At 55.6% G+C, this 13,092-nt stretch overlaps 1 protein-coding gene across 1 annotated transcript in view; it reads left to right on the forward strand.

Moving 5' to 3' along the window:
• PASK (PAS domain containing serine/threonine kinase) overlaps positions 1-11,411 on the forward strand; it is a 34,079-nt gene extending 22,668 nt beyond the window's left edge. The window contains exons 13-18 of the mRNA XM_008690270.2: positions 3,406-3,531; positions 3,647-3,781; positions 6,504-6,703; positions 8,888-9,021; positions 10,079-10,225; positions 10,848-11,411. Of these exons, the coding sequence (XP_008688492.1) occupies positions 3,406-3,531; positions 3,647-3,781; positions 6,504-6,703; positions 8,888-9,021; positions 10,079-10,225; positions 10,848-10,957 (852 nt within the window). The 3' untranslated portion in view covers positions 10,958-11,411. The remainder of the gene's footprint in view (positions 1-3,405; positions 3,532-3,646; positions 3,782-6,503; positions 6,704-8,887; positions 9,022-10,078; positions 10,226-10,847) is intronic.
• The last annotated feature ends 1,681 nt before the right edge of the window (positions 11,412-13,092 follow it).

Genomic DNA, 13,092 nt, shown 5'->3' on the forward strand with positions numbered 1-13,092 from the left:
ATGTGGGTCCTTCGGCCCCTGAGGGGTCTAACCACTTACTGCTGGCCTTTACCAGCTGTGTGTCGGCATTAACACGTCACATGCCTGTGCCACTCTTCTCGGCTCTAACATGTTTTCAGTCGGTCCTTTGATGTCCTAGGTGAGTGGCTGTTCTCCTGCGGGGAAGCCAGCTCCGTCTCTCCTTCTCTGTGGTCTGTAGCCTGCCGGCCTCTGGGACCCGCAGGGCTGTGTTCAGGAGCAGGGGTGCTAACAGCTCTCCTGCCAGTCACTGTCAGTCACTGCAGCTCCTTTCTGTTCTTTTTTTTTTTTTTTTTTTAAGATTTTATGTATTTATTCGACAGAGATAGAGACAGCCAGCGAGAGAGAGAACACAAGCAGGGGGAGTGGGAGAGGAAGAAGCAGGTTCATAGCAGAAGAGCCTGATGTGGGGCTCGATCCCATAACGCCGGGATCACACCCTGAGCCGAAGGCAGATGCTTAACTGCTGTGCCACCCAGGCGCCCCTGTTCTTTTTTTTTATTAAAGATTTTATTTATTTATTTGAAAGGGGGGCGGAGAGAGAGAGAGCACAAGCAGGGAGGGGGGGCAGAGGAAGTGGAGAAGCAGATTCCCTGCTGAGTGGGGAGCCTGATGCGGGACTCGATCCCAGGACCCTGGGATCATGATCTGAGCCGAAGGCAGATGCTCCCCTGACTGAGCCCCCCAGGCGCCCCCATTCTGTTCTCGATGGAGACCTTCTGCTGGGGTATTTCGTTTTATTTTCAGCTCACTGAAATTTTTCTGGAGGAATGAGTGTTGAGTTCTATCAGATGTGTTTTTAGCATCTGTTGAGATGATCATAGTCTCATTTCCTTTATTAATATAACGAATAACACCAATCAACTTATATCCGTAGAACCAAACCCTTGGTTATAATATTCTGTTAATGCACTGCTGAATTTGGTTTGCTAATATTTTTACTTGGGATTTTTTTTCATTTCTGTTTTGTGCATCGGTTTTCTTCCTTTCTTTTCATGTCGAAGTCGCAGGAGGCCCGCAGAGTCGGCGGCGTGCTGTGTGTCAGTCATACGGCGCTCGTCTGTGGTGGTTTGTGTTCCCTCGGCTGCCCGAATTCTTGTGTCCACCCTCTCTTGTCTTTGCTAGACTTGTCAAAGAATTGTCTGCTTTATTCATCAAACATTTGTACTTTCTGCAAGTCAGTTTGGCTATATTTCTGGTGTTTTGGGTTGACCGTGGGTGGTTGGGCTGTTACTGAACCGGGCACCTCCAGGGTGCGTCTTCTGAGCCCACAGTGGGCGCCTTCCGGAGGCCGTGGCCAGGCTGTTCCTGCTGTCACGGGTTTATAGAGGTTTAATTCTTAAGGTTCTGTTGCTGTGTCTAATCTCTGTGAGGTGGGTCTCGTTCTCGGTTGAGTCAGGAACCCGACGGCTACGGGGTTTCTGTAGACCGCTAGACCTAGAGGAAGAAGCAGCCTGGGGGCTCGTCTCTTCTCTTCGTTCAAAAGGAAACACATGAATCTTTTTGCGTCTCAGAGCACAGAGATGCCAACTTCAGTGTTACCAGGCCCACAGATGATTCCGGAAGGCAGCCCGTTAGAGCATGGCCCCGTGAGGGGGAGGCCACCATTGGGGGACGAGCGTGGTTGTGGAGTCTCCGTCCGCAGGGCAGTTAGTGACACTGCCATGTTCACAAAGTGGCTCTGGTGACCCACGACCTGGGTGTCTTTCCAAGTGCTTAGTTAGATCTTGACGTTTCTCTCAGCATATTTTGTGGTTTTCGGTGAGAGAGTCTTGCCCGTTGTTTCTGAAATCTGCAGTATTTCCATATCTGGTTTCTTCTCTTTCTTGTGTCTAGTTTTCGTTTGCTGGAATACTGGTTACTGATGGACGTGTGGGTGTCGCATGTCGTGTCCTTACACGTGTTCTGACTGGTTTGCTTCCCCCACGTGTTAGTGGCGACCTGCGCGCTTTCTCTCCGAGCGCATGAGCCCGGCTCTGTGTCCTCTAGCGTGCTTTTGAAGAGCAACCTGATGGTTTTTCTTTCTGAATTCTTTTAATCTTTGGACTTCAGAGATTTCCCCGGGATGTATTTCTGTGTGCATGTGTTCTTTATTCTTGCTTGATGCTTGGTAAGACTTTGACCTGAATATTTAAAGCTTTCTTTACCTTAAGAGAATTTATTCTTTTGTTCTGTTAATCCTTTTCCTTCTTTCTTGCTCTGTACTTTCCCCCGGAAGCCCCCTGTAGGTGTGTTGGAGCACATGGCAGCAGCCTTCCTTCTCGCCTCCTTGAACCCTGCAGTGGGACGGGCCGCGGGCACTCTGCCTCCAGCTGCAGCCTCTGCGTCTCACCACCAGGCCGTGCTCCTGGGTGCCAGGATCTCGGCCTTGCTTCCCTCATCCTCTTGCCTTCCCTCACGTGTCTCCTCTGGCCTGTGGAATCACGGGGCCGTCTCTTCACACGATCTTCAGGATTTGAGCACTTGTTATTGCTGATGGCTGGCGCTAAGCCGTCACCTTTTTCTTGTGGTCACTGTGAGGCCTGACTGGGTGCTGCCGACGCTGCTCCCTGCCCCTCTTGCCTCTGCGCCGGCCGACCGCGCTGCCACCCCCGTGCTGCCTGCAGGGTCTCCTGCCCGTGCGTGCTCCCCTCCCACTGCCCCCTGCCCCTCCGGCGGGCCCCACTTCCCTGCTCGCCCGATCCACAGTGTGCGCCGCGTGTTGGCCGTCCCCCCACAGACGATGTGCTCATCAGACGGGGCTCGTGGGTCATCTTGTGGGGTCTCCAGCTGAAGCATGGGCAGACCTGGCCTGCAGGCCCTGCTCACCATGTGCCCCTTGGCCACGTGCCCGGCTGTCCCCAACAGCAAGTGCTCTGCTGAGTGACTTACCGTGCTCATCTCCCTGATGCACGGCGTCTCCGCCCTGTGACACTCCCCGTCGTCCCAGGCAGCGATGCATTTCTCTTGTGTTGGCCTGTGTCCGTCGGTCTGGCTGGGCTCCCCTTAGCTCCCAGCCGATGGGGGTGACGGCTTTGGTCTGTGTTTTCCAGTTCCCAGGCCTCCTCTTTCATTCGCTCTGTCAGGGCACCAGTCCTTGGTTGTGAAATGGGGGTGACACGGTTGATGGGGAGCACCTGCTCCAAGGTCTCTGGCCCAGTTCGTGGCCCCTCCACCGTGCCCTTCTTCCACCTCCTCAGCCTTGCCAGCCAGCTGCCACTGCACCTCTCTGTTCCTCGTGCTGTGTTTGGGGGTGGGGGGGCAGTCCTGGGGTTCTTCTCTCCCGTCCCTGGGGTTCAGGGCAGGCACACGTGGGGGTTGTGTCTGCTGAGTCAGCAGCGGGCGCCATGTTCAATGGGATGCCAGGGGCACCCTGGCAGTTATGTCTCCCCTCTGTCTTCCTCATAGGTGGTGGTGAAGTTTATTAAGAAGGAGAAGGTTTTGGAGGACTGTTGGATTGAGGATCCCAAACTTGGAAAAGTTACTTTAGAGATTGCAATTCTGTCCAGGGTGGACCACGCCAATATCATCAAGGTGGAGTGCCATTTCCCGTTTAGTGGTGCCCTGACGTCACTCACGTGAAAAGTTGTTGAATATGTTGTTCTGAAGGTATGTCAGCAGGCCCAGACCTGACTTTGTCTTTTTCTAGGTGTTGGGTGTATTTGAAAACCAAGCGTTCTTTCAGCTCGTGATGGAGAAGCACGGCTCTGGCCTGGACCTCTTTGCATTCATTGACCGCCATCCCAGCCTTGATGAGCCCCTGGCGAGTTACATCTTCCGACAAGTGAGCCAGCCAGAGCCATGCTGGGGGGCATTGTGGGCTGGGACATGGGGCCCGAGGCTGCAGACATGCATGGTTCACACTGACTTCTCTCTGTGAGCTAGGATCTAGCCTTCAGATTTTGGATTTTATGGAGTAAGATATATATTAAGATACACGTGGGAGGCCAGATACCATCCTGGACTGATGAGGGAAGTATGTTTAATGACTGAAGTTTATTTCTATTCATATAGTATCCACACCAGTTGCAAAACTTAGCCAACAAAGCTGTCAGGTGAGGCTTTGAGGCCTGTGCATCTGATCTGAGCCCTCGTCTCCCAGCAGGAAACCATTGCTAATCTGGGCACAGGGGTCATTACAGGACTGACAAGGGGAGGCTGTTGGGGTTAAATCAGAGGAGCCTCTGAGGTACTGTGTGTGGCATGGTGTCCTGCACACGGTAAATACTCAATAGATGGTGGCTGTCCAGCTAACTGAAGTCATCAGTGCAGATTGAGATTCTGGCAGTCTCGTCTCACAGTATTTATTTTGGTCTCTTTCATGTCTCTTTATGTGTTGATCTTGTCCATTGTTGGAGTGGGAGAGTGATCAGCAAAATCGAAAGGCATCCTGGGAGGCGGAGAGGTTGGGGTGGGGTGGAGAGGAGACAGTCGTTCCTGTTTTGAGTTTTAGGAGAAGGTGGTGGTTTCATCCTAGGCTATTCCTAGCTCCCTGGAGACAATGGAGAAATACCTGGAGAGGGGATATGAACTGTTCCCAGATTTGCTCACCATTTGTTTCCTGGTGAGGACTTGATGTCTAATGCCAGTTTCCATAAGTTGACATTTCTTACTCAGAGCTATAAGTTCCCAGAAGTTATTGGATTTCTGATATTAAGTCTCTCAGGCACCTGCCTGTAAGTTCCAGGCATCGTGGTTCTGCTCGGACCGTCCCCTCTCTCGCTCTTACCGTGTTGCCAGATTATACACCCGTCTACTGTAACGCATGGCAAACATTTGTTTCTGAAATGTGCACGGCAAGCAGACCGTATGCTGCTGTATCTCAGTTGTTAATTCCGGGGCCATCGATCTGTAACGACAGCGTCCCATACTGTATAATTTTGCAGGAGTGTCTACGGCCCTCTGTGGACTTACGTACGTAAGAGCTATTTTGTGTAAGTAGGGGTTCACAGGCTTATAGAAAATGCCATCACACGCCAGTGTGTCTGTGAACGGTGCCGGGTGCCGGCGACCGGGGCTCGGCTCCCGCGCCTCAGGCCCTCACAGACCAGCTCTCCTGTGCAGCGAGGGCAGCGGACGGGCTGCGGGAGGACAGGCTTTGCTGCCTGGGCCCAGGTTCTCTTCAGACCTTTGTAATGAATCTGCTGCCGATTAGTAACCCTCCACGAAACGTTCCCTGTTCAGATGAATACAGGCTTTCCGTTCCCAGCGGGCCTGGCACACACGCGTGCACATGTGTGTATGCACGTGCACACACCTGTGAGTGTGAGTGTGCACACGTGTGCATCTGTGCGCAAGCGTGGCTGTGTGGAACTGCGTATAGATCAGCATATGTTTGCATGCACGTGCATATAAATATGTATTTAGGTACTAGTTGTAAGTTAATGAATTGGGCACAGTTGACCCCCCGTAACTGTAGCCTCTGATTCAAGGGTATTCCTTTGTAAATATAAAATCGTCTGTAACCACGATGACTCCGTCCATGAAGACACTATGTTGATTGGTGTAATTGCTGTCCAAATTGTGAATGCAGTCAGAAATTTTACTGATCTTCCTTAAACCTCACCGAGAGCTTCCTTCTGTTCGTCTCTGTCATCGGAAGTGTGGTGTAGGCTTCTCCGGATCGGGGCAGACAGCTCACCGCAGTCACTGTTCCCTCCAGAGTGGACACCGTTGCGCCCATCTCCAGGGGAATTGCTTTATGTGCACATGGATGAGAGTCCCGCGCACGTTGGGGCCGGTGTGGCTGATGCCCGGGGCTGTGCTCTGAGAAGCTGCTAGAGCCCTGAGGTGGCGGTTTGGAGACGTGGCCTCTGCTCTCAGCTCTGACCCTAACCGCGGCGTGAACTCTGGTCGAGGCACTGTCCTTGCGTGTGAGCCGCAGGTGTCGCACTCAGTCTTTCTCTAGGGCCGCCTCCCATTTCGCGCCCAAGCCACGCTCATTAAAGTGCCCACCACGTGTCTTTGTAGCTTCTGCTTGTGGTCGGTCTGCCCTTCCTCCCGAGATTGTCACGCTGTGTGTTGAGCGGTGAGTGACTGTCTGCTGGGAGGCCTTGTCCGTAGCGCACAGAGAGCACCTGAGAATCACGTATTTGTGCTGGTGGACAAGTGGGGTGTTAGCGAGAGGGCACGAAGCGTCAGTTACACCAGACGAAGTCCTGTTTCACAGCCAACGGTAGTGTGTCGTATACTTAACAATGTGCTGAGTATCTCTCCCTAATGATGAGAATGATGAAATTTTAAAGAAAAATCCCATACTGGGGCTGCTGCCGGCGGGTGTAGCTGGCCGGCCACCCCGAGCACCCCGCCTGGACTTGTGTCACCCCCGCTGAGCTGGATTTTGGGTCTGCAGTGTCCAGGGTTCTGTCCGGCCATAGTTCATTAGGAATTAGACAAGAGGTGTTTTTTCTTGGTTGTTTTGTCTTGCTTTCAAGTTGGTCCTTATTTTAAACGTGTGTTTTACTTGAACTGCTTTCTTAAAAAGTCCCTGTGGCCCCTGATTGCAGCTGGTGTCGGCGGTGGGGTACCTGCGCTCGAAGAGCATCATTCACCGGGACATCAAGGATGAGAACATCGTGATTGCGGAGGACTTCACCATCAAGCTGATCGACTTCGGCTCCGCCGCCTACTTGGAGAAGGGCAGGCTGTTTCACACGTTCTGTGGGACGATCGAGTACTGTGCACCCGAAGTCCTCATGGGAAACCCGTACGTACGGCGCCGCGGCCTGACCTCGCGTCCTCCGTCGGGACCCCGGGGCCGCTAGTGGTTTAGGTGGGAAAATGGTTTCCGCTTGTGCCTCTTTGTGACAGGGCTGTAGAGTGATGACCTATGTCTTGTTCCCAGGTGGGCCGTCAGGCAAAGCGAGGTGGGTTAGGGAAGGTGGGCCGTGGCCGCCGTGCTTTGTCGTGTTACATCCTCAACTTCTCTGTGTGTTTGGAGTTTTATGTAATTAGAGGTTGAGAACAAGACGAGAGATCAAGCTAAGAGTCCCAAACCTGAAACCCTTCAAGTAGGTGGCGAGGGTTTCTCTTCACTTGGGTTTAGTCATTGTGATGAGAAGCATGATAGTCAATGCCAGCCACAGGGGGCCAGGGTGGCCTGCGCGACATCCAGCAGAGAAGGCACTGGTGCAGAGGACCCGTGTCGGCTCGGGGCCTGGCCGGGCCTCCTGTTCCTGCCGGGGGGGACGGTGTGTCCCTGCCCCGGAGCCTGTGGCCTGCAGGGGTCCTGGGCAGCGCTGAGACAGTATGAAATATTGAGTGGGGGTCGTCCAGGAAGGGCCTTGGAGTTTCTTTGAAGATGCAGTTTGATCACCCTGGTGCCCCCAGCGTGCTGTTGGCTGCTGTCTCGTCCTGTGGTGGCCACTGGAGTTGGAGGGGGCTGCATGTCCTGTCCAGGGGACCCTGACATGTGCTCTGTGGCTCGTCTGCCCCCCACCCCACCTCCTGTACCCCTGCTGAGAAGCACCCACAGGTGAGTGCAGGGCGATGGTGTACCTCAGTGCTGCTGAGGGACCTCTGGCCTTGCCCAAGGTGTCCCTACCTTCTCCTGGAGCCCCTCCCTGCACCATTCCTGCTCCCTCCTCTTTGGCCTGCAGGCGCCCTCCTCTGAGCTCCTTGGTCCATCCTGCTCCCCCTAGCCCCCATCTCACTGCGCCAGTGGGTTTCTGGGCTGATTCTAGACCCCCGCTCAGAACTCTGCTTCCTCCTTCGTTGTTTTTGTGTCCTTCTACTCCAGGAGACAGCAGACTGTGGCCCTTGACCAAACCCGGCCCCCCACTGGACTTTATAAATAAAGTGTTATTGAAACACAGCCTTGTTTGTTGGCTTATGTGGCATCTGTGGCTGCTTTAGTGCTGCCGTGGCAGAGTGTCGCTGTGGCGACAGAGGTCACGTGGCCACAAGCCTAAAGTGTTTCTGTTTGGTGCTTTACAGAAACAGTGTGCTATCATGTTGTACTTCCTCGGACTTTTCTGTTTACTCTCTAGCGTTCTTGAAATCTGTCTTTCTAAAACAACACGAAAACAAAAAGTGTTGAATGGGGTTTTCTCACCCTGGCTTGTGCAGTCTGTCGTCCCGCACTTCCCTGACGTCTGTCCTCCTGACCCCTCCCAGTGCCCAGGGCCCTCCCATCCTGGTCTTCTGCCTCCTGATGTCCTGGACCCTTTCATTGCTCACCAGTGTCTCTCGGCCACGTTGTCTGACTCCGTAGTCTGGCGAAGCTGCAGCTTCCTGTCTTTGCTGTCTGGGCCAGAGCTGAGTGACCAGCGGCTCCAGGGACAGCTCGGCCACAGCTCCAGGCCTTCTGTGTAAAGGGTGCGGTTTCTCAGGCCAGCTGTGGGGTTTCGGGTTGGACATGTAAAATGCCTGGCAGAGCGCTGGCATCTCACAGGGTCTGATGAATGGAAGCTGGGTGAGGTCTGTCCTTCCAACGACAAAACATGGCAACGGGGCACCGCCATCCCCTGGCCCCCAGCCTACTGCCCGGTTGGCCCAGCCTGGACCCTTCCACCTCCTCCTTCACCCTCTCTAGGTCGCTGCTGTCGCCTTGACCCTCCTTCTGCTCCTGTGTGGACTGGAGCCTCCACTCTGTCTGCTCTGCCTTCTATCCACCTCCTCCAGGAGGCCCCCCATCAGGAGGCACTCTGCTCTCACACACCCTCTTAGATGGTGGTGGGCATCTCTTAGCTGCCTGGACATGAAGTCTTACCCCCCCACCCCCCACCCCGGGCGTGTGGCTGGAGCATGGCTGGCTGGGGCAGAGGTGCTGGAGTGGAGGGCGTAGTCGAGGAGGGCCGCAGGACGCACTGGGGGCCACTGTCAAGGGCCGCGTGTGGGGTGGGTCAAGCCCCAGCAGGCCCCGAATGCTGCCACCACCTCCCCCTTGCAGGTACAAGGGGCCGGAGCTGGAGATGTGGTCGCTGGGGGTCACGCTGTACACACTGATCTTTGAGGAGAACCCCTTCTGCGAGCTGGAGGAGACCATGGAGGCCATGATCCACCCCCCGTACCTGGTGTCAGAAGGTGAGGGCGCCTGGTCCCCGCCTCGAGCACAGCAACTCTGGCCGTGCTGACAGCCTCATTGCTTTCTTTCCATTTGTCAGACACTGATTTTAACAGAAGGGTAACCTGAATGTAACTAAACCCTCAAGATAATTTTTTAAAAGATTTTATTTACTTTTTAATTTATTTGAGAGAGAGCGAGAGAAAGCACGTGAGCGCAAGTGGGGGGAGCAGTAGGCAGAGGGAGAAGCAGGCTCCTCACTGAGCAGGGAGCCCAACATGGGCTCGATCCCAGGACCCTGGGATCATAACCTGAGCTGAAGGCAGACGCTTCACCAACTGAGCCACCCAGGTGCCCTGGTTTCTCTTCTTACAAGGGCACTAATCATGGGGCCTTACCTTCACGACCTCATGTGACCCTGCTCACCTCCCAGGGGCCACTGGGGGTTAGGGCTTCACCCTAGGGGTGGGGGAGGTGTGGACACAGTTTGGTCTGTAGTGGCCTAGAAGAGCATTTTTAGAGCCTTGCTAAGGTTCTGGGTTCCCGTGAACCATGCTGCTTCTAGTGTGCGGTTCGCCCACAGAGCCATTCCACGGGTCCTCTCACTAGATTCTCAGACCTCCTCTGGGGTGTGAGGCTCAGAGCAGCCTTGTTGAGGAGACACCCACATTGTTACAGGAAATGGGACCCAAATCTAGACCTGAGGCTGGGGCTCTTGTCAGAGTCTGTGCTTCCTTCTGGGGGGATGATGCAGGGCTTGCCTGCGGCCACCTCCCTCCGCTCCCATCACGTGAACCCCGTGTCACTCGAGGCTGTGCGTGGCCAGAGTCCCGAGAGCAGGCTGAGCTCTGGAAGCTCCACATGTAGGTTACGTGAGCAGGGTGGGTCCTGAACCCCAGAACCCAGAACCCCAGGTTCTCGTCAGACGGAGGTCCCGGGCCACTTCTTGCCCCGTCAGAGGTGCTCACGGCGGGCAGACCCATTACCCGCAGTTTTGAGACCCGTTCCACTCGAACCCAGCCCGGACCCACCATCGGTCCTCTGGCCACATGCCCAGGTGGGTCTTTCTGCCTCCAGATCTCATGGAACTCATGTCTGGGCTGCTGCAGCCTGTCCCCGAGCAGCGCACCACCCTGGAGAAGCTAGTGGCAGACCCCTGGGTGACACAGCCTGTGAATCTTGCTAACTACACCTGGGATGAGGTGTGTCGCGTCAACAAGCCAGGTGAGAGGCATGACCTGTGTGCCAAGAAGGCAAGGAGGTTCCCCAGGCTGCCTCCCTGGGTCTGGGGAGGAGGAGGCTCCCTCCTCCATGCTGTCCTGGGCAGAATTGTCAGGACCTGTAGCTGGCTTGTCCCCTGTGGAACAAATGGGGCTTGATTCTGTTCCAGAGGCCTCTGAACACCACTGGGGCCTTTGAAGGTGGGAGAGCACCCAGGGGAGCCCCTGACAAGGTGGCACCCACAGGAGGGGCTGGGAGCGGGGGGCAGAGGGTTTGAGGGCAGCCGGCGGTGGCCTGAGCCAGCTGAAGGGGAGGGTAAGGCTGCAGATGGCGAGTGGGGTGCTCTGGGGGGGACCCAGGGACCCTGGCTCTTCCCATGAGGCTCCTGGTACAGAGCTGGGCGGCAGCAGCGCAGGGCGGCTGCTTCTCCTTGTGACTACACTGGCGTTGGCGGCCTCAGGCGGGGACCCCCTGCAGCACCTCCGCAGGGGCTGGGGATGCCGCACCCGTGCAGGGGGTTCTCAGGGGTCCCGCTGGTGTCTTCTGTTCCTAGGAATTCTACCAGAGAGAAGCAAGTGTCTTAGGATCTTGTGTTAACACCTGATAAAATGTCTTCTTTCTTCAGAAAGCGGAGCTCTGTCCGGTGTGAGCCTGGAGACAGAAAGCAGGTGTACCAGGGAAGTGGCCTGGGCTCTGGAGCCCTGCGGGGCCTTGTGCCCCCGGGGAGGGCCCTGACAGCGAACTCCAGCTCCTCACTGCGCTTCCTCACTCTCGGGATTAAGTTGTTTTCGGGCCCCATCCAGTCAAAGAAAGTAAATTCTCAAGCCTTAGGCCCATTTCACCTTCTAAAAACTCCTATGCAAGTTTGAGAAATGCTGGAACAAAAGCCAGTGGTGCTATAAGATTTTAGGTTTATAAATAGACTTGGAATTCACTTTTCACTTGACCTTGGAAAAGCATACTGGTGTTTGGTTGGATTTTGTATTGTTAAAGGGCTTTTACTTGTGAATTTCAGAGTCTTTAACCTTTCTGATTTTGTGTATACGCGTGTGGTTTGTTTCCTCTGACTTGACCTGTGCTCATCTGATGTGTGGAGTTTGTAGCACTGGTTACCCAAATGGCCAGACTATTTCATTACCTTATTTTTTTGAACATTTCCAAATTAAAGCAGCTCTGTAGTGAACCATGATCCTGACTTGGACTGTCTGAATTCTTCCACAGTGCGAAGTGGGAAGCATTTTATTTCTTTGCTTTTATGTTTGTGCACCTTCACTTGCCCCAGCTGGAGAGGGGCTCAGCCTCCCATCGGTTTGGGGGTCCTCTGGAGCCCCGCAGCTTGCTCAGCCTAAGGAGGCTGGGTGGGGGCCAGCTGTTGTCAAGCACTTCCCTTCTCCCCTGCACACCGCTCCAGCCCCCCCATTTGTCTAGGACCTGCTGTCCACCCAGACACCCTCCCAGCACTCCTGACATCCAGCCCCAGCCCCACGTCTGCGATGGGCATCCAGCCTGCTTCCCATCTGGTTCAGGTGCCAGGGCGTCTCTCACACGCTTAGCTGGCTCCTTCCCTCTAGGCTCCAGCCCACCCCCTCTGAAGCAGAATCAGGGAGCTCAGAGAGCACGTGCAAAGCAGCCTTTGATTTGTGTTGGAGGGGAGGGAGTGGTTAGGACTAAGAGGGAAACCTTTCATTCTTTGCTAAGATGGCAAGAAGAGACAAACCCGAGACATCCCACCCCCTTTCCGCCATGTCATCACTTTCTGCAGGTTGAAGGCTCCTCCTGCTGAGTCCTCAGGAAGATGCTCAGGGTCACGCGGCTGTCTTTCAGTATCTTAGGACACCGGATAGCAGCTGAGTTTATTCTCAACCCGAGGATAGTGGGTATTGCCATCACCTTCCCTTAGACAGTGCGGCGGGGTCCCTGCCCCCAGCAGAGATGACTGCCGTTGGGGGTGGGGCACGTCCTCCTGCATCAACATGGTTTTCAGGGACACATTTTTTAAAGCGTGTAGTAAGAAGTGACGTTTAGTCTTTAGAATTCAAATGAATTTCTTGATATTTTAAGAACCCTTTTCAGGAGTGAAAACCCCCAAATGTCTTGCCCCGTAGTACACGATGCCGGTCACACGAGAGAAGCTACAGGACGCTTTTGCAGACAGCCGCGCCGTGGGCTAAGAACGCGCGGTGCGAGCTCTCCAGGGCGGACGTCCAAGAACAGCTCATCAACCCCCGCCCCCGTGGCAGCAGGCGGTCTGGCGCTTCCAGAGCGTTCTCTGCGGGGAGACTGCAGGCGGGAAGTGCCGGGCGAACGTCCCCCTCGTCCACGCGCGGCTCCGAGACAGCGGTCGGCTGGCTGACGGCGCGGTCCGCTGGGGAGTGAGCCCTGCCCCTCGCCCGCGGGGCTCATGACCGACTCCCGCCGGGGGGGGGCTCCCACGGGCTTCCTGTTGAGCATTATTTTGAGGTGCAGACAGCTGAGCGCTTTAAGAAGAAAATTCGAGCGAAAAACGACGAACACAAGCACCCTTTCTTGGACACGGTGCTTGTGCCACGCGAGCAGTTCCGGCGCCGGGCCCGTGGCGGGTACACGCGCGGTGTCAGACTCCGGAGCCCGGGGGCGCGGCCGGGGCCGGGAGGGCGCCCCGCTCCCCGCGCTCGTCTCGGGACGACCCAAGCCGCCGGCGGCCGTGCGGCGCGGATGCGTGCGAAGGGGCTGTGCGTGCGAGGCGCCGGCGGAAAGCCCTGGACGGCGGAACAGCAAAGCGGCCCCGGCCCCGGCCACCGCACCGGGGAAGGGCCGCGGCGGAACGCGCCTCCCGCGCGCTCGCGCTTGCCGAGGGGAGGGCGGAAGTGTGGGCCGGCGAGGGCGGAAGC

This window comes from Ursus maritimus, unplaced genomic scaffold (genome assembly GCF_017311325.1).
Source record: "Ursus maritimus isolate PB19 unplaced genomic scaffold, ASM1731132v1 scaffold_1, whole genome shotgun sequence".
NCBI classification, from domain to species: domain Eukaryota; kingdom Metazoa; phylum Chordata; class Mammalia; order Carnivora; family Ursidae; genus Ursus; species Ursus maritimus.